The sequence below is a fragment of the Cygnus olor genome, chromosome 3 (assembly GCF_009769625.2).
Source record: "Cygnus olor isolate bCygOlo1 chromosome 3, bCygOlo1.pri.v2, whole genome shotgun sequence".
NCBI lineage: Eukaryota > Metazoa > Chordata > Aves > Anseriformes > Anatidae > Cygnus > Cygnus olor.
Window position 1 is genome coordinate 104055533 of NC_049171.1, and position 27060 is coordinate 104082592.

At 46.5% G+C, this 27060-nt stretch overlaps 1 protein-coding gene across 1 annotated transcript; it reads right to left on the reverse strand.

Annotated features, from left to right (window-relative positions):
- Positions 1-15471: 15471 nt before the first annotated feature.
- Positions 15472-26558, reverse strand: LBH (LBH regulator of WNT signaling pathway). Its single transcript, XM_040550706.1, has 3 exons — positions 26371-26558; positions 25630-25732; positions 15472-17981 (listed from the first exon to the last, which is right to left on the reverse strand). The coding sequence occupies exons 1-3, from the start codon at positions 26394-26396 to the stop codon at positions 17778-17780; spliced, it is 333 nt and encodes a 110-aa protein (XP_040406640.1). The 5' UTR covers positions 26397-26558; the 3' UTR covers positions 15472-17777.
- Between the last annotated feature and the right edge of the window lie 502 nt (positions 26559-27060).

Below are 27060 nucleotides of genomic sequence, written 5' to 3' on the forward strand. Positions count from 1 at the left end.
AGAATTAAAGAGTATTTCTAGTAAATGGGGTCCTACTTACAGTAGATCAGGGGCATGGCTGAGTAAGCTGACCAATAGGTGAAATGTGAAAGAATTAATTTCAGTGTCTGCTACCTCTGCTGTGCTGTTACGGTGATTTTTTCACAAGGTGGAGGAGTTAGCCCTAGGTACACAAAGACCATCTCCACTCTAACACCCTCCCAAGGAGGAAGAAAGGCTCATCCCAAAAAGATTCTGCATAAATTTTAAGAGGAAAATCCATTTCCTAAAGCATTATTTTTGTAGCAAGGTACAATACAGAAAAAGTAGGGCATCTTCCAGTCTCATTAGATGCTCATTTCACAGGATCACAATGTGGCTGAGGTTGAAAGGGACCTCTGGAAGTAATGTAGTACAAGACCCTGCTCAAGCAGGAATACTTGGAGGAGGTTGCACAGGACCACGTCCAGAGAATTCCCTTCACTCATGTATTAAGAATAGAATAGTCTATCATAGAATCACAGAACGGCTTGGGTTGGAAAGGACCTTAAAGACCATCTAGTTCCAACCCCCCTGCCACGGGCAGGGATGCCACCCACTAGACCAGGCTGCCCAGGGCCTCATCCAGCCTGGCCTTGAACACCTCCAGAGATGGGGCATCCACAGCTTCTCTGGGCAACCTGTTCCAGTGCCTTACAATCTTCTGAATGAAGAATTTCCTCCTAACATCTAACCTAAATCTTCCCTCTTTTAGATTAAAATCATCCTCCTTGTCCTGTTATTATCTGTCCTAGCAAAAAGTTGCTCCCCATCTTTTTTATAAGCACTTTTTAAAGAACTGAAAAGACTGCAATGAGGTCTCCCTGGAGCCTTCTCTTCTTCAGGCAACTTCTCTTTGTTTTTCCCCTTCTCCATCTCCACCTTCCCTACTGCTTCTGCTTTTATGAATAAATCTTTACTGTGCCTCAAAGAAAAAGTACCTCTGATGGGCTCTCTTACCCCTTATTGCTTGGGGCCATCAGAGAGGCAGTCAGAGGGCAGCTTTTGTCATAAGGAAAGCTTCTTCCAGGAAGTGGAAGACACTGCCTGGAGCTTCTGTATTTACAGTCTTTCTATTTCTGGCTCTCCCTTTTCACAGGGCTTTAGTCACTAAACCCTGTTCTTCCCCTGTGGCATATTAGTGGGTATACTTACTTCGGAAAAAGAGTGAACTTGGGGGGTGGGGGGTGGGGAAGCAGGGGGAAAAAACGCACACACACCACCACACAACACCAATGCTACCCTCACACCACGCCCACGCCACCTCCATCCCAACCCACAACAGTCCCCAGCCCCCAACCACCAAAAAAAAAACCTCTAGCACAGCCCATGCCAGAAATGAGGGGCTTTTTTACATCTCACACGTCTGCCTTTTCCAGGGCACGTTGGGTGCCCCTTCCCTTTCCTCCTGCCTTACGCAGTGTGGCACCACAGGGCATCAGCACCACCAGCAAACACACATGCAGGGAAGGTGTTGGCCCTCCATCCTCACCACCTCTGCATACTCTTTAGCTCTTCAGAGCTAGCCTGTCTTCTTTCCTAATGATTTCCATCACTATTCCTGCAAAGGTCCGTTTAGACCAGTCTCACCAGTAAAATCCAGTTAACTGCTCTCCCATCCACTGAGGCTGCAGCTCACCCTCCTGCAGATTTTCATCAGTGGCTCTTCTGAACATTTCTTTCCAATGCCTCTTGAAACCAGCTGGCGTTTGAGCACAAGCTTGTCTGACACCTATCCTGAGGTCAAACCAATAGTTACGCTCCTTGCCCACAGGCACCATGACACATTTTGTGCCAGCCTTACATCATCTTTGTCAGCTCCAGCTGACCTCAGCCTTATCCAGGGAGGTTTACACCTTGTTGCTGTTGAACCCTACAAACTTGCCAAAACCATGTGCTGCCCAGCTCTCTCCAGTGCTGTTCTGAATGGCAAATGTTTACTATATGGCTCCCTTTCTGAGCTTAAAGCCAGCTGGTCCTTCAGCTAGAAAGTTCTCTATCTTGGGTGCAATTTTTTCCAGGATGTGGCACAGCAACACTTTGATAAGGCACCGATAATGAGAGTATATAGTGGTTTCCATCAATAAATGAAGTCATCCATTTCCCAGGAAGGAACAGTCAGGGACTTGGCTGTAAACTTGGATGATTCTCCAGGTTCACAACTACCACTGACAAGGTTTGATCTGCACAAGTGAATGCACTCCCATTCACTTCAGATCTTGTCTCATTATCCCATCCAGTTATTGCTTTTTAAGGTCCAGCCCATCTCTTCAGTTCTTTTGATTTGAACACACATCCATTTCGCCATCTGGCAGCAAACAGATGAGAAAACACCTGTGTGCTCAAGTCAGCAGGTCTAATCAGAGTTATTTCTCCCAGAAATTTCTAACGGGACAACAATGGTCTTGCAAAAACAGCTCTTACTTCTCTAAACGCTTGCTAGGAGCCACAGCAGGAATAGGGCTTGCCAGAAGAGCAGAAAGTCCTTTAATTTTCACAGAAACTATCGAGCAGCTCAGTCAGAGCTATAACATTCATTCACTGCTGGCCAGTGCCTGGCCAAACACCAGGAGCCTGGAGGTGGAGGACATTCATAGCCCATTACCCAGCCTTCTAAGCCATGCAGCTCCCAGCTGTCACTGGTCTTGACAGATCACCTTATTACACAGAAGTTCTGTCCCTGCTCCAATCTCAGCTTGGAAACAGAGTGTTAAAATATACTTCCCTTTCTCCAAATATTTTTCTCTCCTGTTCAGCAGATCTGCTCCTAACCAGTCACCTTCTTGAAAGAGAGAGGAAGAAGACTCAGCTTCTTACAGGGGGAGATGTTATGTTTAGCTACATGCATGATAAAAACTGGAAATTCGCATTATCAGTAGCCAAGTGGGCAAAAAGCTGAGAAAAGTGGAATTGTAACTTGGGAAACTTCAGGCATAGCCATGGAAGGATTCAGTGATGTATTGTTTTATCCCAGACTGACTCTCAGAAGGATGCTACACTACAGACTGCTCCTCTAGTTAAAATAATTATTACAGATGATTACTGAAAATATCAGGAAGCCTTGTTCCCATCCTGAAATACTGTAAGCATAGTCACCCATCCTGATCACCTACATGTGCAAAGGAGGCTAGGCAGATCCTGAGTGCCAAGGCAGAAAATCCTTCCCCTACCAGCAGTGCAATAACATCTTACAACTGTTTTTATCAATAGGCATTAGCATGCTTTGTAGATGAGAGTAGATTATTATAATCCCTATTGCACACTCAGGAGAGCAGTCAGAGGTGGCAAGGCTGAAATTAAGAAACAGCAATGGAAGTGAGAGAGAAATGCAGGCCTCAGCCTAGCACTCCCCTTACCCAACACCATGCCCCCTAGGAGTGATGGAAATAAAATGAAGCAGAGCTCTATGCCCTCTTAAGCTCTGTAACCAACACAAATCAGGATGCCCTTGTTTTCAGAGAAAGCCCAGGAGAAGGGTCTTTGAAAGGGCTGATGGAGGAATCCAAGAAGCCAGGCTGGGGTTCACCAAACCTCTTTGTACATTAGGGACAGCCTTGACTTAGGGCTGGTTGCATTTCTGGCACTGTTTTGCCATGGATCAGCCTCAGCCTCTCCCACAAACAGAATTTTAGAATCACAGAATGGTGTGGGTTGGAAGGGATCTTAAAATCATCTAATTCCAACCCCCCTGCCATGGGCAGGGACACCTCCCACCAGACCAGGCTGCCCAAAGCCCCATCCAGCCTGGCCTTGAACACATCCAGGGATGGGGCATCCACAGCTTCTCTGGGCAACCTGTGCCAGGGCCTCACCGCCATCTTTGTAAAGAATGTCTTCCTTATATCTAATCTAAATCTACCCTCTTTTAGTTTAAAGCCATTATTTCTTGTCCTATTACTACACTCCCTAATAAAAAGTCCCTCCCCAGCTTTCCGGCATGAAGGCATATTAGGCATTTTAAACAAAATGACATACATATGCAAAGCTTGTTCTGTGAGAAAGATCCAGCCTCCAAATCTCGGAAATTAACTGCAGAGGAACTAGAATCTCACCTGTAATATTTGCTGACCTATTGAGTAATCATGTAACGCCTCGTTGAATGAGAACTTCTGCTTCTCTATACCTCTCACATGGTTTTCTACACGATGCTTTAATATTTTTTGTTTCATTTCCTCTTTAAATTCCAAGACAGCTGTCTGTATGCAAGGATAGCAGCTGTTTTGTTCCTGGAGTTAGCATGCAGTTACTGGACAGAAAAACATCGGGCTTTCTGCAGAAAACTTGACTTAGTTTTCAGTAAGATATTTTTGCTGTGTTATGAATCCAAACATTTGGCAGAATCATTAAGGCAGGGAGACAGAGAGAATTTGCTGAGATAGAGAAGAGCAAATGGGTTCATAGCTAGTCTTCACATGAAGGGCATAGCTTCCAAAGAGAAGGCTTTTATGCAAAGCCCTCTGTGCCCACAGACCCACTGGCACAAGGGTAGCACAGGAAAGGTGTCAGACTGCTGTACCTTTTTTAGCATCAAATCTATGATTCTATGATTCTGTGACACCTGGGTGCCAGCCAAGGCCAGGGGACACAGGCAGCAGCTGTGATGCCCCCGTGGATGTGAACTTGGATGGAAACAGAGGAGAGGCAATGCCCATTGGACTAAGCCACCGCACAGAGAGGTGGAAGGGACACGGGACAGAGTCATGCCTGATGTTGCCATCACCTACACTGTAAGACCCTGTTGGGCTGGACAGAGCAGAATGCCCCAGCAGGAATTACCCAAAGACAACATACAAGTAGTTCGCACAGCCAGCAGGAAAGGTACAAGCATTCATGATTGATAGGACTGACAATGCCCCTGCAAGCTGGAGAACTAAAAGTCACAGGAGAATATCGGGAGAAGAGAAAGAAAAAGGGCAAGGGTGGAGCCACCGCATCTCCTGCTGCAGGCTGGAATCACTGAAGGCTGCCTGCTTCTTTGCAAGGCAAGTGCACGGGCCAGGAACTGCCAAGCACAAGTGTCTACAAGGAAGGAACAAAGGAAGGAAGGAGGAAAGAAAGGAAGGAAGAGGCTGGAAATGTTCCTTTTCATTAAAAATGAAACCGAGACTCTTTGACAATGGGATGACTCCAGCAGCTGGGCTTTTAAGGACATTCTAGAAATTACAAAGCTCCTGATAAAATCGTAGGAGTTGGCAAGGCCCTATTTCCCCTGAACAATTATAATTTCTTTGCCTGTGGGCATCTCTGTGTTGAAATGCCTATGAAGTTCCTGCTGTGTCATTGAATTTGCAGTCATTTCTTTTTGGTTCCTTCTTCAGCCCTGCCAGAGTGCAAGCATTCCTGAAAATCAACTAACCACACTCACATGCTTTACAGCCTGAAGACCTTAAAGTAAATGAGCCTTGAAGAGTAATTGTATCATTACAGGCACCAAATTATCCTGAATTATGCAGTGTTTAGTGGACACTTTTAGTGGATTGGTCTGGGGAAAAGCATTATCTAATTGAATGTTAAAATGTTAAAGAAGAGTTAAAGTGACACTGTGTGATGGAAAGCAATGGAAAGCACTCCTTCCAGGAGGTCAGCTGAAACGTGAGAAAAAAAATCACTTCCCCAAATGACACAGCAATGCTAGCAAAAACTCGCACTGTTTTCAACCTTATTAGCAAAAAATATGACCTTGCTCATAGAAACCTGTGTGTAGAAAGGACTGCTTTGTAGTAGGTGCTATGTCTCTGCTGGGAGAAGGAATGAGAGGTCAGGCACAGCATCTTGTGATATCAGTAAGACATTTTCCACTTAGACGGACACAATTCAGGCCCCATCCCAGAAAAACGAGACACCTGTGGGAGATGACAATCTTTTTTTTTCTTTTTTTTTCTTTTTTATTTTCCCCCTTTCCTTTTTCACATTCATAGATTTATCTAGCTCTTATATAGCACTCTTTCTAAGGTACCCATTTGGCTGAGGCTCTTACATTAAAAGTACAGGGCTCTGTGCATTTTCCTTCTGAAGCCCATGGACAGTTTTTTTCAGAGAACTGCAAGAACTAGCTAGAAAACATCTCAGAGGCATTATCATGAACCCACACAAAAGAAAAGCAGCAGCAATAGAACTAATGAATGAAACACAGCTATTCCAAAGCATGGAACATGTTCGGCAGTCACCAGAGTTGGATGCCCAGCAGTCACTGATCATCTCTGCGTGCATTTCTGCACGTTTTACAAATGGCATTCATTATTATCATCTCTGTTCTTTACAAGTAGAAATTAACCTGAAATGGAGCATTAATTAAGAAATTAATGTAGAAGGTGAGCAGTTTGCTCAAGACCACACAGAAAATGAGTGAGAAATGAAGGATGGGAAATAGGTGTTGCACTGTCCATACCATCACATGGCAATGGCTTCTTACCAACACCTTGACATTCAACAGGTCCTGGAAAACAAAATATTTGGAGGCCCTGCTCCCGAAACTCTGGTGTTTGTTCATGGACAAGAACTTGGGAGAAGGTAGGAAGAGAGCAGAGGAAAGCCTATTTAGAACCTCACCTGAACTTCATGATGATTTTGTCCCCTTCTTGCAAAACTGGGGAATTAGCAGTGAGAGTGATGGACGGGGCAGTGGGAGAAGAAGGAACTTTTTTTTTCTGACTAAGAAATCCCCGTGCAGCAATGTCACAAAGGCAGCACACGAAGAGACTGGCATTCCCTGGAGGCAAAGGTGAGCAGCACATGGCTCAGGCATGAGGGACTGTGTTGCAGCATCATGAGACGAAATGCCCCTGCTACTCACAAAGGCATTTCACCCCAGAGTAGAGACTCCAGGCACCCCCAGCTTGAGGAAACACGGGGGCTGGAAGGCTTCTCAGCGCTCACCCATCATGTCACACCACGGCCCTGCATGTGCCTGCTGGGGAGCACTGGAACACAACCCAGCAGGATGTCGCTTTTCCACTGACTCACCCCACAGGTTTGGGCAACTCACTTCTTCCTCCTTCCTAACTTCCCACACGGGCAAAACACCAAGCACCAGGGCTCACTCCACGTACTGACTGAAGCAGAAGTCTGGGGGAGGCAGGTAGAGGGAGGGAAGCACAGTGACAGTCTGACTGAGGAATGCATGATTGCACCCTGCCAGGCTGCAGGCATTTCCTGACCCAGGGATGCTGCCAGCTGAGCTCCCATGACACAGTCCTAGTACTGAGCACAGACACCAGCCTCGCCATGGCCAGAGACACGGAGATGAGGGGTAATGGAGGAGGCAGTCACAGAAACCTGCCTGGGTGCAGCGCAAGTTTGCTTCTGGCTTGCTGCCTGCCACTCAGCAGTTAAACACAGGTGTCCACTGCTGTTAACACTGAGCAGTAAGTGGACATTTTTTCCATCGGAAAGAATCTCAAGAATTTCCCAGTTCTCTTTTTATTCCTTTTTCCTCGTGCCTCTTCCTAAGGAGGCAATTACAGGTGCGACAGCACTCATGACATAACCCTTGGGTGTTATCTCAAAATCAGCCCCCCGCACACCCTCCTGAGGACACAGCCAGCCTTTAAACTGAAGCCTTCCTCCCTTTCCACATCCCCAGCTGGTTCTTGATGATTTCTGCTTCATTCCCTGACTTGCAAACCAATACCCCCAAATGCAGACCGCAGACACCTCCGGGACACAATTACACCGCCCACCCCCCCCCCCCCCGAAGCAGCAGAAGCAGCAGGTCATTTCCTATGGCACTTAAGCCTGTTAGGTTTTTTTCCCCAAGAGAAACTAGTCCTGACATACTCTGATACAACACAGGGCAGACCCTGCGCCCCCTGCCAGCACCATGCACTATGGGGAAATCTTTGTCAGGTAGCAAGGTAGCCCAGTGGTCCCACATACACCTGCACAAACACAGGGTGCTGAGATGTTCCTACATGCACCAGTGTGGCCCTGCATGTGCAGTCATTACCACTTTAACTACCCTTGTTCTTCTGGGACTTGGTTGGAAAGCACAAGCACATCTCCAGCCCTCCTGCTTATACCCACGCCTGAATGCCTCTCTCCCTCTCGGAGTGATGGTGATGCTTCCCAGGGACAGCAGCAGTGCCTGGGAACAGCAGGCATCAGCCCCACTATTGGGTGTTCTAAAAAATATTAATGCATCATTGTTCTGGGAGTTTCCATGGAAAAAAAAAAAAAGAAAAAAAAAAAAGAAAATCAACAACAGCAACAACAAAAAGCAATGAACCCTCAATGCAATGCAGGGTTGTCCTCTCTGGACATCTCTGCCTGTGGGCTGGAGGAATTTTGGTGGCATGCCCAGTGGAAGAAAGCAGAAGGGTTTGAGTTCTGCTTGGGAGAAGACAACCCTCTATGCTGGAAACCTTTGGTACAAACTTCAAAAATTGCCCCTTTTCCTCCTAGATGCATATGGATATCTCCCCTCAGCACCCTGATCGCTCCATCTGCGCCCACAGGGAACCCAGGAGCATCCCTCCCATCCCAAGGGAGGGATGAGGAGAGGAGGTGAAGGGGAAGGGGAGGCGACATGTTTTGAACAAAAGAATGAGGTCAAACCGCAGGTGAGGCACTACCACTTCACAAGGGGAAAAATAGATAATGACATTAGTCAGCACCCAGCACACGACCTGTGGCATTTGCCCTCCTCAGCCTGCGGAGGTTACAAGCAGCCTTCTGTCCACGTCCTCATTGTCCTCCTCCTCTGCCACCACTGCCTCCCTCCACTCCTGCTGGTTTATGATATAGGCTTATGACAAAACAACTTATTAAAGGAATTATGCAACTGAGCTCCTAACCCTTTGCGTGCTGGATTTTTCCAAAGCCTTATGCTTACCAGGTACTTGTGCTCGAGACACCAGCTACTTGTCACAAGCCCTGCATTATTTTTTTTCCTAATGAGGCCTCAGCTCCTTAATTGCTTGCATGCTTTGTTGAGAAAGCTCAGTCACCTGGGTGGAAAGGTAATCCAGGAAAAGTACTACCTGCATGCCCCATTACAGGGGCTGGCACTACCTTTGCTATTGAACTCTGCCTACCACCTTGGTACCAGCACCTCAGGAGGACACTGGGGGACAGGACATCTTTATGCTTCTCTGTGTAGACTGATGTCCCAGCCATGTGCCCTGTGAGATGCCCTTCTGAGATGCCTTTGGGCACTGGGGTTGTATATGGTCTAAAAGCCATCGGAGTAGCATCTTCTTGCTGAGATGGCTGCACTGCTCATGTACAGCACACAGGCACACTGTGATGTACAACAGACCTCACCAGGTTCCCTCACTAACACAGAGGGACAGGCTTGCCAGCACTGGGGACTGATGCCTGAATTTGGTCTGAGGAGATGAGTGGCATCCTGAAAACATGAAGGGATGACACAAGCCCTGGGTACAGGCACATGTAAGTTCATGCAAGGCGTGTTGGCCTCTTGGTAGGTGAATGGGGCAAGGCAGAGGGTGCCCCAGAACCAGGTTCAAGGTCCGGGCATTGCTTAACTTTCAAGAGGCCTGATCTGTTGGTGCTCCTCTGAATGGAACAGCTGTTCCTTTAAGGTTTCCTTTCACTTTCTCTTGACCACACTGCTACTGTTTACTTCCCTATGTGGGTACCACCTGAAGTGGTAGGTAGGTAGTGGTAGGTAGGTAGGTAGTGGAGGGTAGGCATGCACCCACCCTGCAGAGAGGACATCCTTTTGGCATCATCTACAGGGAAAACAAAAATGACCCTGTACCACAGCCCACTGGATCATCCCACCCAGCCTCAAATCTTCTGGCAAACAACATCCATGGTACTAGCCAGCAGGCTTCTCCAAGCATCTCCACACACTGGTACTGCGCACTGCGGCGTATAAACCATATATCTCTGTATAATTAGGAGTGTACGGGGCAGTGACTCAGACATTCCAGTCAGCTTTTTTTCTCATCGTTGGTGTGTGAACTGTAACTTTAGTCATTTTTTCCAATTACTTTGGACTTTAAAAACAGTAATTAGCAAAGCCAGCTTGTTATCAGCTCCTTTCAGTAACCCATCCTCACGCTGGTCCTTCGCTCTGTTTTGGTCACAGACAAAACTTTGGCAGTTGTTTTTCATGGCTGGCATTTGTCTGGAGACTGGAGCAGCTAAGCAAGGAAAATAAGCCCTAAACCTGCAAGCACTTCCACACATCCTCATTTTAAACACTCATTCATTTCCATTGAAGTAGCTCCAGACTGGGTCTTTACAAAGCACAGCAAACATCAGGCAGGACATGACATAAAACCTCAGAGGTAGCATTTTCTCACTTCTCTTTCTAGTTATAGCTAGGCAGGCATCAACTCAGACAAATTGAAAAGACCATCGTCACTGATGATACTTCTCCTGCTGTGCTTTTACAGTGTCTTTCCCTTCTCAGAGAACATTTCACTACATGTACATCACCACTTAGCTGCAGCTGACTGGAGAGCGAGTGGCAGTCTGTTACTTACCACCTCTCACGGGTCTTTATCCTACAAAATGGTTCAAAGGGTGCTACAAAGCCTGCATTTAGTGAGGGAACAGGGGAGACTGCTGTTTCCTCTGCCACGCTGGTGGTCCCCTTATTTCCTTCCCTGTTGGGACGTCTGCTACTGCTGGTTGCAAGGTCCCAGCAAAGGAGGAGGTTAAAAGATCAATCACAGAAAGACTCTGATCTAGCCAACTTGCACAGATGAGCCATCACCAACAGCATCTAGACTGGAACACGAGAGCAGAAAAATGCCCAGGAGAAATACTTCAGTTGGCAACATTTTAGTATGAGGAATTAGAGTGGAAAGAACAAATCTTCCTGAATAATTCAGGCAAAGAATTCCTGGCAAGTAGATTGTATTTGTCCGTCATTTGTTTTGCTGTATGCAGAAAGACAACGGCATGGTCAAGGGCCCATCTACAGCGCACATATGTGGAAACGAGGGAGCAGCCAGAATCAGGCACTCCAGTTGTGCCAATGCCAAAAGATGGGGAGTACATTTTATCTTCATAGTCTAACTGCTCCTATCGGCTCAGGTAGGATGAGCCTCATGAAGTTCAAGGGTTCTGTGAACCTCTCTAGCTACATTTGGGTTCAGACAGTTTAGAAAACGCACCCGAGTTCACAAACCCGTTTATTTTCTTATGCTTCAGACTGATTTCTCCCAAAGGGAGACTGATGCTGCTTAAACCACACATTTTCGAGGCTGAAGGAAGGTCCATGTTATGTGACCACACCTGGAGAAAGTTCTCATGCTTCGGGGACCATCTTAAGCACGTGCCCAGCATTCAGCATGAGGTTAAATCTCACTGAAGTCGATGGGATCTACCGCAGATGTGGGTATAAGCGTGCCCAAATGGGACATGGCTATGGGGCAGAAGGGCTTCCAGAAGCTAGGCCAGCATGAGAAGCATGCCAATGGCATAAGCCTGCAGATACTGTCCCTGCAGTTTCTCCTTCTACCCCCTCCATCCTCATTCCACATTCATACCATATTCATTCATTTGTGGTATTTTCACCGTTTCATCTTATTTCACAAACACTATGCTGGTTTTTTGTTTGTTTGTTTGTTTTGTTTTGTTTTTAATTATTATTTTTTTTTGTGGTGATTGAAGAACATTAAGTTCATGGGGCTTGGCCTACCTCAGCCGACTGTGCTCATGCTGAAGGGATGGCTGTGGGTGGACAGACATCTTTACACTATAGAAACAGAGGCATCGACACATGAAGACACCAACCCAACAAGAGAAGAGCACAGAGAAAATTAGGGTTGAGGTTCAGCTAGCCTAGCTTCAGTTACTCAAGAGCTGGGCATGCAAACTACCTGGTTATCTACATCTTCTCTTTAGATAGAGCCAGAGGACCTCCATAAAGTCATTCTTTCCAGATAGGCTATTAAAATTAATCACCTTCCGGTGGTGTTTATCTCCTTCTGCGGAGCACAGGAAGAGATGAAACAATTATCTCAGGCTAGATGACCAGGTATTAATTAAGATGAAGGCAACTCTGCATGACTAGCCCAGTGCCAGGGTGTGAGGTGGTGTTAGTGCTTACAGCTGGGAGCTTTTCACTTGCTTCCAGAGCAAAACTCAGTCAAATACAGCATCTCTCCAGAGAACAGTAGCTCTGGATATTTTTTCTTACCAAGTTTTCTCAAAACCTACTGCTATTTCACCCAACCTTCCATGTAGACAAGTGTCTAAGGTTTGTTGGAAAAGAAAGGTATGAAAAGTCTCTATAAAGCACTGAGTGTTCACTTCAGTTAAATATTATACTTCACATGAGCTGTGGCCAAAAATGTTATACAGAGGTCAGTAATAGCTACAGAGGTTTAGCTGTTAGATGAAGCAAGGCAGAGATTGCAGCGGAACCCCCTTACTCCAGCAGCAGCGGACGCTACCAGAAGAAACTAGGGAGGACACTCTCAGCACACTACAAAGGGTTTTCCCACTTGGGGCTGTTTGCAGATGGTGAATGGTTCCACCACTGCAGCCTGCACAGCCATCTGACCTCAGCCAGCTCACCTCTAACCCACACAATGCAGTGAGGTGACCGTCCCTGTCCCCAGGTAGGCACTGTTTGAAAGGGAGCCAGTCCTCACCCCCAAAGGCAGCATCCAAAGCAGCAGACCCGACAGCCACAGCTCTGGCAGCCACCCCAATGGAAAAGAGTTGTCAAACATAGCTCAGGAAGGCTCATGCCTGACAAATATTAGTTGAGCTGATTGCAACCAGCCTGGCTCAGGTTGCTGAATGCAGGCAACCTGTAGGGAAGATTTTAAAATACTTGAAATTCATCCACCCTGTTTTCCTTCATGAGCACAGCTTGTATCCATCCTCACTTTAGAGGATGTAGAGCCAAAAGCATCAGCCAGTGGGAGCCTGGAGGATCCAGGGCTGTGGCTGTGTGAGAAATACCTGGCCACCGAGCTCGCTGACCACAGAGTAAAGAAGGAAGTGTTGAAAATAAAAGCGAGGCTGCTGTGACATTTTCGTGCTTGGCTTCTGACATCCTCTCCCTCTCATACACTTGACTTGCCTGCTTATTTTTATCAGATGAAGCTGATGGTTGCTGCTACGGTAACACTGTGTGGTTACAGAGCTGGCAGCAAACAAGTGCTCAGTGCATGTTTCCTTTGTGGCTTCCCTCCCTGCTCTGTGCTTCCACCCCTCAAGTCTCTCAGAATAGCGTATTTGACGCTGCTGTGCCTCACTTGTAACTGCTGCCTGCTGTGATGGCCAGTGGATTTATCAGTCCTGTCCCACCACAGTCATTTCTGTTAATGATATTTCACTAGCACGCATTATGGCTCATTGTACTTGAAGAAATAAATGTTCAGACTCTCTCTCAGGCTACTTCCCAGCTGGTCTGTCCTCAGTTTTGGCACTCAAACTGCACCAGGCCATTACAAACCACCACCCCAAGCCTTCAGCTCACACCACAGCATTACAAACCACAGCCTTGGACACATCTTCCTCCAACTGGGCTTCCCCCAACAAGCACCAGGAGCTGCGAAAGGGCAACTGAGGCACAGGGTACATCCCAGCTACACATCCAACCCTTCAGACATGTGCTGGGCCACCAAGGACCTTGAGTAGCACCTAACAGCTGCACAGTGTTCTTTCTCTTCTGACGTTTCTTTTCTCCAGCTCTGCTCATCAGCAGGTTGAAACTGTGCTACCACCAGCCCAAGGCATTTTCTAAGCAAAGTGACGCAGTTTGCAGGTTTCTCTGAGCTCAGTTCCCCCCTTTGGTGTCGGGCCTGAAACTTCTTTCCTCCTTCTACTACAAACACCACTCAGAAGCTTTCATTTTTGTTTTGGCCACCTCATACATACTTCAGCAGAGCAATCTAGAGATGTTTTTACACATAGCAGGCATGCCTGTCAGCTATGGGGTAATCATAGAATATCCCGAGTTGGAAGGGACCCATAAGGACCATTGAGTCCAACTCCTAGTCCAACTCCTGGCACCACACAGGTCTACCCAAAAATTCAGACCATGAATACCATCAGATTGGTATTAAACTTTGTGGTGCTTCCACTGGGCCCAGGACCAGCTCTTTGCTGTCCTGACAGCATTTCTTTCCTGTCCAGTCAAACACAAGCAAAAAGACATCATTTATTTAAATCATTAACATTCAGAGTTGTTCTTCTCAAGCAAGGATTTAGGGCACAGTGACTGCTCTCATTTTACATAGAGATGTTTGATTTCCAGGACCAGGGCTCAGAGCACTTGCATTAGAGCAGTGATGCTGATTCTCCTCTCACTCAGAGAGAAGGAGGAGTGTGGTTACACCAGAGCAGGACCTGGGCCTACACTGCGCTGCTCCCCACGTGTTGTGGTGATAGTGAATTATCTTTGCTTTCCAGCACAACAATAACTTTACCTAGCTGCACCCAAATGCAGGCACAGGTAGATGCCAGAAGTTCTTCTACTCAGTGTATTTCAATAACTCGGTGCTCCAGTGAAGCCAAACAGAAGTGGACACACACCAAAACCAACAAACCAAATATGTGGGAGACGCAACAGACTGAACTAAGCAGGGCAGCAGTGCAGAACTCACTGTGTCACCATCTGCAATTACAGGGCAAAGCTGTGAATAGAACAAATGTCTGAACTGTAAATGACAACCAAGGGTACTGCTTTTGGGGGCCAGGGGAGGAGGGGAAGAACATAGAAGAAACCTTGCTCTATGTGCAAATAAGGGTCCTAATACCCTAAGAACTTAATTGTGGGTGGTAACTCGGGGCCACCCATTCAGCAGCAAATTCACTTTCATTTGGTGATACAAGTTCCAGTTTGACCATCACAGCTGGAGCCAAGGACCATGGAAGAGCTCCCCTTTACACCATCACCTCCAGCCAAGGCAGACCCCCACAAAAGTGGCCCAAGCAGACAGTGTATGTAAGTTGGCTGAGGTACTAAAAGCACATATTGCAAGGCATCTTCACACCTGATGCCCAGTGGAGGTAAGAATATTCACAGGGAACATGTGCAGGTACTGTATTACTATTAGCAGTAAGAACAGGTGAGAATAACCTCACCTCTCCACAATTTCATGCTGTCAGCTAAGGGGTTAGATATGGATTATACATAAAACTATACAGATTAGATATGAATTTAAGATTATAAATTTATAAAGACAAAAGTTAATTCCAGGACAATGCAAATTGAACACTGATTTGCTGCAGCCATTCACACAGCAACAACCAACTATAGAAACATGGAAGGCAAAGACACTGCCCCTCACTCTCCAAGCTGATTCAGGCTCACATGCTGTTAGGTGAGCCAGATGCGTGAAACACAAGTGCCCCCATGTTCAAAGGACAGCTTCAACCTGATAGATATGAGTACTTTAGGATATTTGCATTAGCCTTGCAAGTCAGCACCCCTCATACCTGAAACACAAGCACTGGTCATTACTTGGAAAGTTGGCTATCCAAACCCACCCCAGCAGTAAGAGCAAAGCCAGTATGTTTGGAAAGCATTTTCAAACTTTATTTACAACTGTCACAGTGACAAAAATGTAGTTTGAAAAAAATGCTAGCTTCTCCCTGAGGCTCAAAAAAGAATTACAGAAATATAGAATGTATATCATACAACAGGAGGATTTTTACTGGAGTGCTTTGTTCTTTAGATGCATTCAACAACAAATAGAAATATACACAATACTTCCAAAAAAGGATGCAGACAGAACTACACAAGTCTTTAGGGCAGACAGCAGGTTTGAAGTCCAAGGATTGCCATCTCATTGCTGCAACATGGTATTATCTTTGAAATACAGCTTTTGACTTAGTGGTACAGCCTGAGACCAACAGAGTAACACTTAGAAATAGGACAACTGGCTGGTATACAGGTGTACGAGCTCATTCCATTAAGACAGCAAGACTAGAACAAGTGTTACAAATACAACAGCTGAAACAATTGTCAGAGAAAGTGGCATCACTATGTCATGACCATTCGGTGATGAACCATCCACCCAGACAGTCAAGGAGAACGTATAATCAGACCTGCATCACTAGGTTTGAGACCAGCTGCAGTGTAGGAACACTAAATTTGTCCTGCTTTGTGCTAACTCATCTCCAAACTCCTGTCTATCTGAAACAGTGATGCAGAGCTGATAAGTTATTGCCATTATGTTTAAACACAAAGACTGAAACAATCCTGTCAACATTTTTAAAGTAGTTCCCAACCCCCACCAGCACTTAACTACTTATGAGGTATTAAAAATACAAATACACACGTTCAAATAGATTTTAAAAATGAAACCTGTTATAAGCAAAGAGGGTGGCATTGGGATTATTATTAAAGTTTGGTTAAGGCCTTGACATTTCTTTTCCTCTTCTGTGACTCCAGATTTGGTTTAGGTAGTAACTGTTCTCATCCTATTCCAAGAGCAACTGGCTCCCTGAGCTGATCCACAAAGCCACAAAAGCATCACTTTCCAGGAAAACAGTGGGTTACCCTGTTTGGCAGCAGAACTGCCTCCTCCCCAGAGACAGGATATTCTTCCTTGGAGCAGGATATGGTAAATAAGGACAACCACAGACTTTGCAAACCAATCTGCACTTCATTAAACACCTACAAATGTTTCACCCATGCCACAAAGCAGACATCCTATCTCAGGACACTCAGGCTAATACTCTTTAAACAGCAGCCCTCACCCTTCCACCCTAGATCTGGTATCTAACCTTCGGGTTACCTCCAGTTCTGGCAGCACTCCCCCCTCTGCAGGTTCCTACAGGAGCAGCCAAACCTGCCCTGCACCGCCAGGGTATGAAGAGGCCCTGCAATTCAAAGCTGTAGGAGATCCCCAGACCCAGCCCTCACAAGCCCATGATGCAGCAAGTAGGAGATATGAAACCCTACAGCCTCAGACACCAAGGCAAGCGGGTGTAATCCCCACCCTGTAGCGTTGGGCATAGAAACAAGACAAGACCAACAGCAGCAGCCTTGGCAAATAGGAGAGAAAAATCCAAGGTGTTCAAATCTACATGAGCTCATGCTGCAAACAGAACGTGTCTTTACATTGGATTTGCACTACCTCATGCTAACCACCTGCAAGATAAACTAGATCCTTGCAGCAGCAGAGATGACAAGCAGCAGCCTAACATCACCCTGCAAATACAGCTGTTCAGCACCGGAAGGTCTAAAGGCAAACTGAGGGGGAAAAAACCAGCTTTAGGAAAGTGACTGGTACAGGCTCGAGAGCAAGAAGCCCACTACTCCTATGGATGTATGACCCCGACATGACTCTAGGAGGTGCTGAACTGGAGAGAGCTATGGGCCCCTCAGCAGTAGAGCATTTAGCGATGCTTCGCTATGGACACCCTTCTACCTTCAGACACACAAAATGGAAGCTTTAAGAAAGGCAGATCTGAGAGATGACTCCTCTGTTCTCAGGCTTTTGGTCAGAGGCAGCTCACAGCTGAGCACTGCTGTGCTTACTTTCCCTCCACACTCCTCCATCCCCATGCTCCCCCCTCCAGCATCCCTTGTGTGGTCACCCTCCACCACGTGCTCGGAATTTCACTGCTGTCTCCACCTTGGAAAAATACAGATAGTGATCTCAAGAACAGCAAACATTTCTCTGCGACACTTCCTTCCTCAGAAGGTCTGCTGACACCAAGGGCTTCAGTTCTCAATACAGAGAATACAAAAAACTAAGATCTTGCAGGTGCAAAGTTGAACTTGTCTTTTTTTTTTCCTTTAAAAAGCCATTCGAAAAAGTGTGGCTCTTCCTTTAGAAGGGTGCAGTCCCTTGCCTTTCCCTAGAAGCCATTTATTGCTCCTTGTTGTCCTTCTTTGCATCTTCACAGTTTTCTTCTTCCTCCTCCTCCTCGTCCTCCTCCTGCACAAGGAACTCTTCTGGCGGCCATCTTAGCTCACCGCTCTCCACATCGCCCTCTGTTGGCTCCACCACGATTGAGGGCAGGCGGTCCTTCAGCTTGCAGTAACAGTCGAAGTCAGAGGGATCGGGGAAAATCTGAAAGAGCCAAGAAATAGTCTGTGAGAGGAGCTGCTGTCAAGCAGCCTGAGACAAAAACAACTCTCAAGACACTTGGTCTTCAGGGTGGATTAGTGTCTGGACACAAAGTAAACAACTAAGTGATGAGAAGAACTCCTCAACTTCCTACAACATCTGATTGCTTGAAGCAAGCACTGCCCAGAGGCCTTCTTCCAAGGCATACGTTTACTTGGATAGGGCTCACCAAACAGGCCCCTGCTCTTCTGGTTATTCATCCAGAAAGCCTCAACCCCTCCGCCACAGCTTTTGCATGAGTGCTCCTGATTTTGCAAACTGAGATATCTCAATCTGCAAATCTGAGATCTCATTTCCTGCTGCTCGCCAAACTACACGCAAGAACAGACTTGTGCTCCAGGCACTGCCCTCAGAAGGGGAAGGAGACATGGAGCAGCACGGCACTGTAGCAATCCTGACCCTTGCCACATGGGCCTGTGCCTGGCACAACTCCTGGGCAATAGCACCAGCCTAAAGGAGAAGTTTAGCTGCATTTTGGATCATTTTGGCAATGTTCTGCATGCTTCAGCTGCCGTACATAAGTGAAATTCAGCAGAATGATACTTATTTTGTGGAAGGGTTGGAGACTGGACCATATTCCTTATGGCAGTGGGTATCTGTGGCATGGCCAGGAATTATGTACTCCAGTGCAAAGAGTAAGGACCTCTTTGTCTCCAGCCCCTTCAGGTACACAGTAACACCTTAAGCCTTCCCTCCCACCCATAGCTTGCCAGGGTAAACATTCTCATGGCCAGCAGCAGCACCAGGGCCCACACTCACTGGTAGTGCTGCTGGACTACAGGCTTTGATCCCACCGAAAACTGAGACAGATATGGGTACAGGAAAGTCTGCCACTGCAGTGGAGTGCTAACAGCAGATTTGTGTGACTATATGGCAGTGTGAACAGAAAAAAGATGCCCTCCTAGACGAACAGTTATCAAGCCCTACCTCACGCAGAAAACTGCTGGGTGAGGACAGCTGCAAAAGCAGGTTCCCTGTCCAGAAACCTTAAGCATTAAACAAAGCACCATGCTCCTCACGCCAACCATACAGGTACCCACCACCTTAGGAAAGCCTGACCCAAATTTCGAACTGGAACAACACCCAATCAACTTATTCTTCAGCCTAGCAGCTATTAACCACACCATTACCTCATTAATATTCAGTCTTCTAGTATTTAGCCATATTTCTTAAATCCAAAATCTTGTGTGAACCAGGTTATGAACTTGAAAAGGCCAGACTGCAACTTGATACAAAGTCAGGCAAAGTAACTTCAAGACCAGATACTCAGGAAAATGAAAAATGACTCCATGCACACAGCCACTTTGTCCTGGGGACAGTGGTAGAGGAGTCCAGTTCCCACTACAGCACCCACCGTTCACATGCTTTCCACATGCACAAGGGCAAGTGAGGTGTTTTGAACACAGACACATTAATATGGGTGTTGCAGCATGAGTTACTTGCTATTAATCACTCTCAGCATAAGTGAGACCGTAACTGTTTCTTGGAGCTTTGTGGCTTCTACTTGGCCAAAGACAGTTTCAGACACCCAGTACATTACTGGAAATACAGTTGATGGCTTTTAAGCATCAAGTTATTTAAACTCAGGATAGGAAAAAAAATACCCTTGACATTACATTGTTTAGAAGGTTGCAATGGAAAAAGAAGTGTGGTTCATGAGGTTATATAAGCTGATAATGTCCACTAAAATAGCCTCCTGTGCAAGAAAAATAGCAGTATAATAATTAAACTAACCTTTGACTGGTATCATTTTAAGCATATTATTTTCAAATAAATTGCTCCAATTTGACCTAGCCTGCCAAATTTTTTTTCCAGAAACTAAGTAGTAGTCATTTCCTTAAAAAACAAACAGCACTGAAATGTGGTGTGCAGCCTTTTTTTTTTTTTTAAATAAAAAACCAGCACAATCTTATCTCAAACAGTTGCAGGACAGGCCAAACCTAAGAAGGTCAAGATTTTTTCCACTAAGTCATGTCTTTTAATCATAGAAGCAGCATGAAGTGAGATGTTGCAACTGCATTTTCAAGGGGTGTGGACAGTCAATGGAAAAATTATACAAAGGCAGATTTCCTAGCATATGACAAGCAGGACAGCACTGCAGGCCAAGTACAAGGACTGAAGGGAAGTGGTTTTCAGATTAAGACTGTTTGCACATTCAGGGAAATGGTATGGAAAAGTCTCCTAGGTCAGTCCCAAATTAAGCAGAGCTGCCAGGCTCTTTTTATGAAGATCAGCAAGCATCATCTTTCTGTTGTCCCACACCAGCAGGGCCACGCTGCATTTGTTGCTCCCATATGCAGAATTTGGTCCTACTCCAGTTTTACACAATGGGAAGAAAAAAATCTCTGAAAAAAACTTGCAGTGAGTTCCCCCTCTCAGTGAGGATGCAGCAGGCTCAGATCTGACCTGCTAGCTCTGAACCCTTTTACACAACAGCCAGGACAGCTTGTCTAACAAAACCTGTCTGCAAGCTTCTCTCTGCTTGCTCACCCACCTGATGGGAAGACTTTTCATCTTCCCATCACCCAGAGAGTACAGCAGTGATGGCTTAGCTTCTCCCCCACATTTACCAGAGGGAGCCGCCCTGCACACATCTGTAACAGATGCCTACTGCTGACTTATGTTACTTGATGGGGGACAAATGACAGCCACCAACTGGTTGTTTGGGAAGGCTGGCTAAAAGCAAGTGCAGATGTAATTCAGTGGTATTAGTCAGGTATATACCTGATAAGGTACTGCAACTGCTTCCATATATCCCCAGTTCTGTGGCAGTGTCCCAGATTGTGGCCTATGGCAAGAGTCGTCTTATAGATATAAGTAATAAGCACATGTGTATGCTGTTTAGTGTAGCTTCTTGCTTTTAGCAAGACTGGTTTTCACAAGCCTCTCCAGATTATGTTTTGGGAACTGCTGTCTTTCAGGATGGAAAGGGTAGTGAAAGCAGTATTTAAAATGAAAGCTTGAAATGATTTTCTGAAGATCATATTTGCTTTGTTTCAGATGATCTAACTCTGCTACCCTTGAATGAAGTCTTGGCAACAAGAACGGAAAGTTCCCTTTGCCCTGGGGAGACTTATACCCTCTCTAAGCATTCACAGGGAAAAACACCAAAAGCAGGAGAGATGTCAGACAATTAAGAAGATTAGTTCAGAGCTACCATAATCCAAGCGACACTCAAATTCAAATGTATACTTCATACCAATACGAGGAGTTAAAATGCTTGCCTCCCTACCCATACAGGCTGAAAACTGTTTCAGCTTCAGGGAGACTAAGGTAAGATCTTTCAAAATTAAGCTACCATTTTGGTGGAAAGCTTTACCTCATTGTGGTATTACTAACATAAGAGATGAAGGTCTGCACTGAGAAGCATATCACTTCAGGTACAGGTTATACCCTGATGTACACATACCACTCCTTTGAATATTAAAAGGTAAGTTTTGTGCCTCTTTAGCAGCATCAAGTCAAAATCCTGATTTCTAATATTAAAGTTATTGAAATAAAACTCTGCTGCCATTAAGAAGCACAGCAAGCTCATTCCAGGAAATATTTAAATCATCTCAGTGTGCTTTTTGGAGAAATTTTCCAGTTACAAGAAGTAATGCTGCTAAGTTTCACTCACACAGTAGTCATGACTCGAAACCGAGCTCCATGTAGTATGCACACATAGTGTGACTCAGGTTTATGAGCTATGACAACTCCCTAGTCACAAACACATTGCCCTGTCTTTGGGGACAGTGGCAGGGAAACTTCATGCATCATAATTTTCCAGAGTAATGAGACATCAAGGAGGGAGGAAAAAACATGCACTAGGATGTTATGATTAGCTGTTTGTCCTCAGTTTGAATTTCAGCAGAACATTCTTTTACAGAGAGTAGATTTGAACATAATAGTTAGGGCTCTGCTCATTCCATATCTTGCTCATGCCTCCAGTTAAGGTCCAAGACCTGGAATAAACATTAATTCATCCTAAAATAATTAAGCCTGTGGATTTTGTCTAGTAACTGCATCAAATGTGCAATGTACAGTGGAAGATCAAGTTATCCTAAGCTCAGTTGTCATTATCAAATTCTGCAGCCCAGTCTGAAGACCTCCTGACAGCGGCAAGCACCAGCTCTAACACAGGCCTTCCCCAGGAGAAGCCAAGGCTACACAGATAAGTAGCACCTTACAAGCTAACAAGAGGAATCTTATCTTCCATCCTTTTCTGCTAGACCCCAGGTTGGTCCCTTCATGATGCAGGCTTTTGCATCCAGATCCACTGTACTACTGCTTTCCATCTCCCTAGTTTAGTTGGGAAGCTAGATGTACATCTCTGTTCTCTGCACTGATGCAGCTCAAGTCCCTCATCACTGAGCACCACAGCTCCTGAGAAAGTCAGTGCTTCAGGGTTGGTGAAGAGGTTGCATTCACTAACACCAATTTTCCCCAACAAGACAGAAACCCCAAGCTTTTGCCATGGACACTGGATGGAGTAGTAAGCCTATTTACCTAGATTCAGTCAGTCTGACGCAATTTGCAGCTAACTGTGGCTGTGATTAACCTAGACAGATCCCAGCATGATGTGACCATGACTTAAAGAGCTCAAGCTCCCCATGACAACCAAACCCCAGCTGATTGCATTAGGCAAGCTCAGATTCCACATGCCAGTCCCTTAAAAGGGAGCCTGAGGCCCCACAGAATCAGCTAGCTGGGCTGCAAAGTATCATGCTTAGCTTAGGACACATCATTTGTGTAAAACACTTTGGGCAAAGCGTTCTCAGTTGTGCTCAGAACCAGTTCCACTTTCAAGAAACAAAGTGGGATTTAGGTGAAGGTACTGTTTTAACAACAGTTCAGTGAAATGATTAAGCCAGCCTTAATTTCAGTAGCAGCATCCACGCTGCTGCAAAATGGTGTTACAGGACGAGCAGGCATAGTGCTGATGAGGCTTTTCAGAGAACAGGTATACCTGTTGCTAGTACAGCATAGTGATACAGTACAGTTCTAATACAGTACATTAGCTCCAACTGGCATGGAAAAGGCCCAGCTCTCCAGAGATTGCCAGGCAGGAAGGGGAAAAAGCCCTCTGTAGGTACATCTGTTTGTAGCAGGGGCATCTTGAGCCATCAGCTGCATTTCAATGAGTTGGTTTGTTTTTTTTTTGTTTAGCAGTCCCTTGGGAATTATGGGATATCTATTAAAGATCCAGAAATAGCTCCTTACTGCAGGCACAAGACCCAGCATGACATCATCTCCTCATCTGCATCTTCTATTCTGTTTATGCCTCCCTGTGCTCTGAGACTCATGCCCAGATTTCACCATTCACATCTACCATCTTCAGAGGGCCCAGAGAGCAACTTTGTCTTGCAAATACAGGAATAAAAACTGCTCTATATTGAAAGGTTTTGAAGTTAGCACATCAGCTTGCAAGCATCTTGCACATTAACCGGAAAAAGGTAACTATGCCAAGAAAGCACATTTTGCAAGTGAAACTGCATACAAACTACTAGGTCTGTATGGGCAACTCTGTTATCACAGGTATGAGGCTTCTGCAGTTTGGGTTTTCACATCATTGCTTAAAGAGCAGCAATGGTCAGCCCACAGAACAGCACGAAGTTTTACTGGGGGGTGCATACCTTCAGATGATGTCTAGACAAATAGACACTTCAGACTATGAACAGAGGCAAGGAATGGAAGAGGCAGAAGGAAAAAAGCAAACAAGTCAAGTTCCCTCGGAAAAATAACTAGGGAGACAGCCAGGAGCCCTGAAGTTCAGTGAACTCCACAGGACGGAAGAACCAGACTGCTGGAGTTTATAGTCTGGAGGCGGCTGTTTCCTCAGTTTACTTCCAGGTCTTTGCTTGGAAAACAAAAATACTTTAAAACAGCATGGTCTGCAAGTCAAGTCTGTCTACAGCAGATACTGACTTGCTTTACAATTCTAGCAAAGCTTCTGTGCCACCTCTTCTGATCCAAATAATCTCATGTCCACATGTGGTGGTAGCAGCAGCACCCATGCTCACTGCAAGCACCCTACAGACCAGTCCTCAGGCAGATCCTGCTCTGCACAGCCCAAAGGGCAACATTTTGAACCTCAGTTTGATGTATTTACTTTACTGCACAGATGATGCGTTCTACTACTAGAACAAGAAACACTTTAGGAACTAACAGCTTGCCTCTCCCAGTCTGGATCTACTTTTTTTTGGTCTCTAATAGAGAAGGGCTATCACACATTGTGAGTGTCCAGCTCTGCAGATGAGTGAAAGAAGATGTTGCAGCTTAGACCAATCCTCAGTGCAGGAGCAGTCATGCTCTATTAGCCCTGTCTGGTTTTAAGTTATTACACTACAGCCCTCAGACTAGCATATAATTTTCCATGTACCAAACACTCTCCATCAGCAGGATTAAGGAAGGAGTGACGAATCCTGAGACAGAACAGAGTTCACAGTACCATTTACATTTGATTTGTCTTTGCTATTCTAACTTCAATTTTCAACTTTTGAAGGATGCTTCCAACCAGCTCACTTTGCACTGTGACATTTTCAGTCTAGCAGTCAGAGGAGGAAGGGCGCAGCCATTTCTTCAATCCTCTTTACACTAACCTGATTTAGGAGGCAGAACCCTCAGCCACAGCCCACATGCTGCCAGTGCCTTATCAGCATCTGCCCTCTATATCTCTGCCCTTTCTACCACCAGTCTGGCTTACAACAAAGCAGAGCACTACCAGGTATTTACCAGCTCTTGCAGGCATTTGGACAGAGCCATCTATGACTAGACTACTTCAGAGAAGGAACCCAAGCCCTGCATAGATATGACTTATCAGCATATATGACTCAAAACGCTTTCAGGTTCAGATGATCCACTCAAAACCAAAGAGGCCTATCTCCTACTTCATCCAAAGAGACTAATCAAGGTCATTAGCACTAGGGGAAAACCTCATTGAAGCAACTGTTAGAACGAGCCAGGCACCCAGACTGACTCTTATTGGAAAATTTGGATAATAGAAACATTTCATATGACTTGGTTAGACTTCTTCACATGGTGACCCATTAAGACAACTGTTTGAACATCTGGCATAGACCAGCCCGATTGCTTCGGGTTTAGCAGCCATTCTCATTACCACACACTCCCTCTGTAGTGGAGGAAGGCAAGGTCATACGCTTTCCACTAACTCAAGCACTAAAGCAGAACAGCTATTTCCCCACACAGGCAAAAAAAATAACTTGCGCTATTCAGACACAGAATTCTGACAAAAAAGCAACACACACTCTTTTTTCCCCTCTGCACCTTTGGTTTCTACCGGAGGCCTGAGCTATGGCCCAAAGTTCAGCTGATTTCATGCTCCGGTGCACTGCTATAGGCTTGTAGCTCACTTCTCAGACATAAATATGCAAGCGTACAGCAGCACACCTCCTTAGACTGCACACTTAGAGCAACTGCCTCTGTGCAGGCTGTGTCTCAACTGCAAAGGAAAAACTCTGTACTGGGATTCCTGTCACCAAAAGACCTGCTACAAGATAAGGCCACAGAAAGGTACCTCAGACCAAACCCGCTGTCTGTCCCAAGCGATTCCCTAGGGGATTGCTGCCTAAGCAGCCAACGAAGCACCCACCTGGTATGACAGGCCGTCCTTGCGGGGGCTTAGCCCAATCTCGTCCATAGCTGGAGTGTTCATCATCACTTCAGTCATTTCAGCTGATCTCAGATAATCGGGGCTGGAAACAAAAGACAGCATTCACATGACCTGAGGATTTCAGAAGAGCTAAGCGAGGTTTAAGTAACGTCAGAAAAATAAAGAAGGCAGAAGAGGCCGTCAGCAATCTATTTCTGGTCCCTTCCTTCCTGTATGGCCGTGTTTCCCCCCCCCCCCAACTGCCAACCCCTGTGGAAGGGGATGGAAAAACCACCGTACCTAGCGAACCAGGTGCTCCACCTCCTGCACCCTGCCAGCAACGCTCCCCATTCCTCCCCAGGAGCACGGCTCAACAATACTTAGAGAGGTTTTAACAGCGGCAAGGCAGCTTTTTAACTCCACTTCCTCCAGCTCTGTCCCCAGGGGGGCACAGTAAACAAGTACAAGCATTGGTTCGAGGGGGTTTTTTGTTGCTTTTTTGAAGCTCCGTTCCGGGTCACGCCGGGGCCGCTCGGCCCGCACCCCCGCGGGCCGCCGGGCGCAGCCGTGCCACACCGCGGCCGCCAGCGGACCCTGCATCCCTCCGGGGATGGAAATATCACGATAAAAATATCACGCCACGCTGTCACATCGCCAGCCAGCGGCGGCAGGTGAGCGACGCTCCGCTTCCCCCCCCCACACCCCATCCAAGCAGCCGCCCCATGGGAAGCCCGCACTCACCAGGGCAGGGGGCAGAGCACAGACATGAAGCCCCAGCGGAGGCCGCCCTCGGGGTGGTGATGGTGGCACCACAGCAGCCCGACAGCTCCGCACAGCTCCGCGCCCCGCGGCCGCCCCAGCCCTTACATAGCCCCGGGGCGGGGCCCGGCCCGCGGCCGCCCCCCGCGTGACGCCGCCATTTCATGAATGGCCTCGGCGGAAAGCCCGGGGGGGGACAGGGGGGCTGTGTGGCCGCATCGCTTCTCGGTCTCGCGAGTGCGTGGCGGGGTCGCAGCACGGCACCCACGCGGGCACACCCCACCCGTGGTTGTTCGCGGCTCCTGTGTAAAATCTGTAAAATAAATCACCCGTAAATGTGGCAGTGGGCATCCAGCCCTGCTCCTCAAACCACCTGCTGTGTACGGTACCTTTAACTGGAGAAAAAAAAAAAAATCAGAATGAAGAAGCTCCAGGAGGCCAAGCTATATTTAGCAAGGCAATAAGAATCGATAGCAGCAAGGAGGAGACGACAGATGCAGCAAATCCATTTACTGCCCGGGAACGCACGAGTACTGCAGGCAGCAGGAGGTGAAACTCTGCCAGAGGGCCACTGGAAGATGCTCAGTGGTCTGAGGGCCTGCATCCACTCCATTTTTTCCTTGTGTGAGCAGTATCTTGCCATAAGCTGTCAGGTCAAGTATAATTCAGGGA

Excerpts from the sequence above, each read along its gene's own strand:
- LBH (XM_040550706.1), bottom strand. The coding sequence starts at position 26,396 with ATGTCTGTGCTCTGCCCCCTGCCCTG. Across the intron at positions 25,733-26,370 it reads GTGCTCTGCCCCCTGCCCTG|CCCCGATTATCTGAGATCAG; the intron begins GTGAGTGCGGGC and ends TTTTGTTTCCAG. Across the intron at positions 17,982-25,629 it reads AGGACGGCCTGTCATACCAG|ATTTTCCCCGATCCCTCTGA; the intron begins GTGGGTGCTTCG and ends TGGCTCTTTCAG.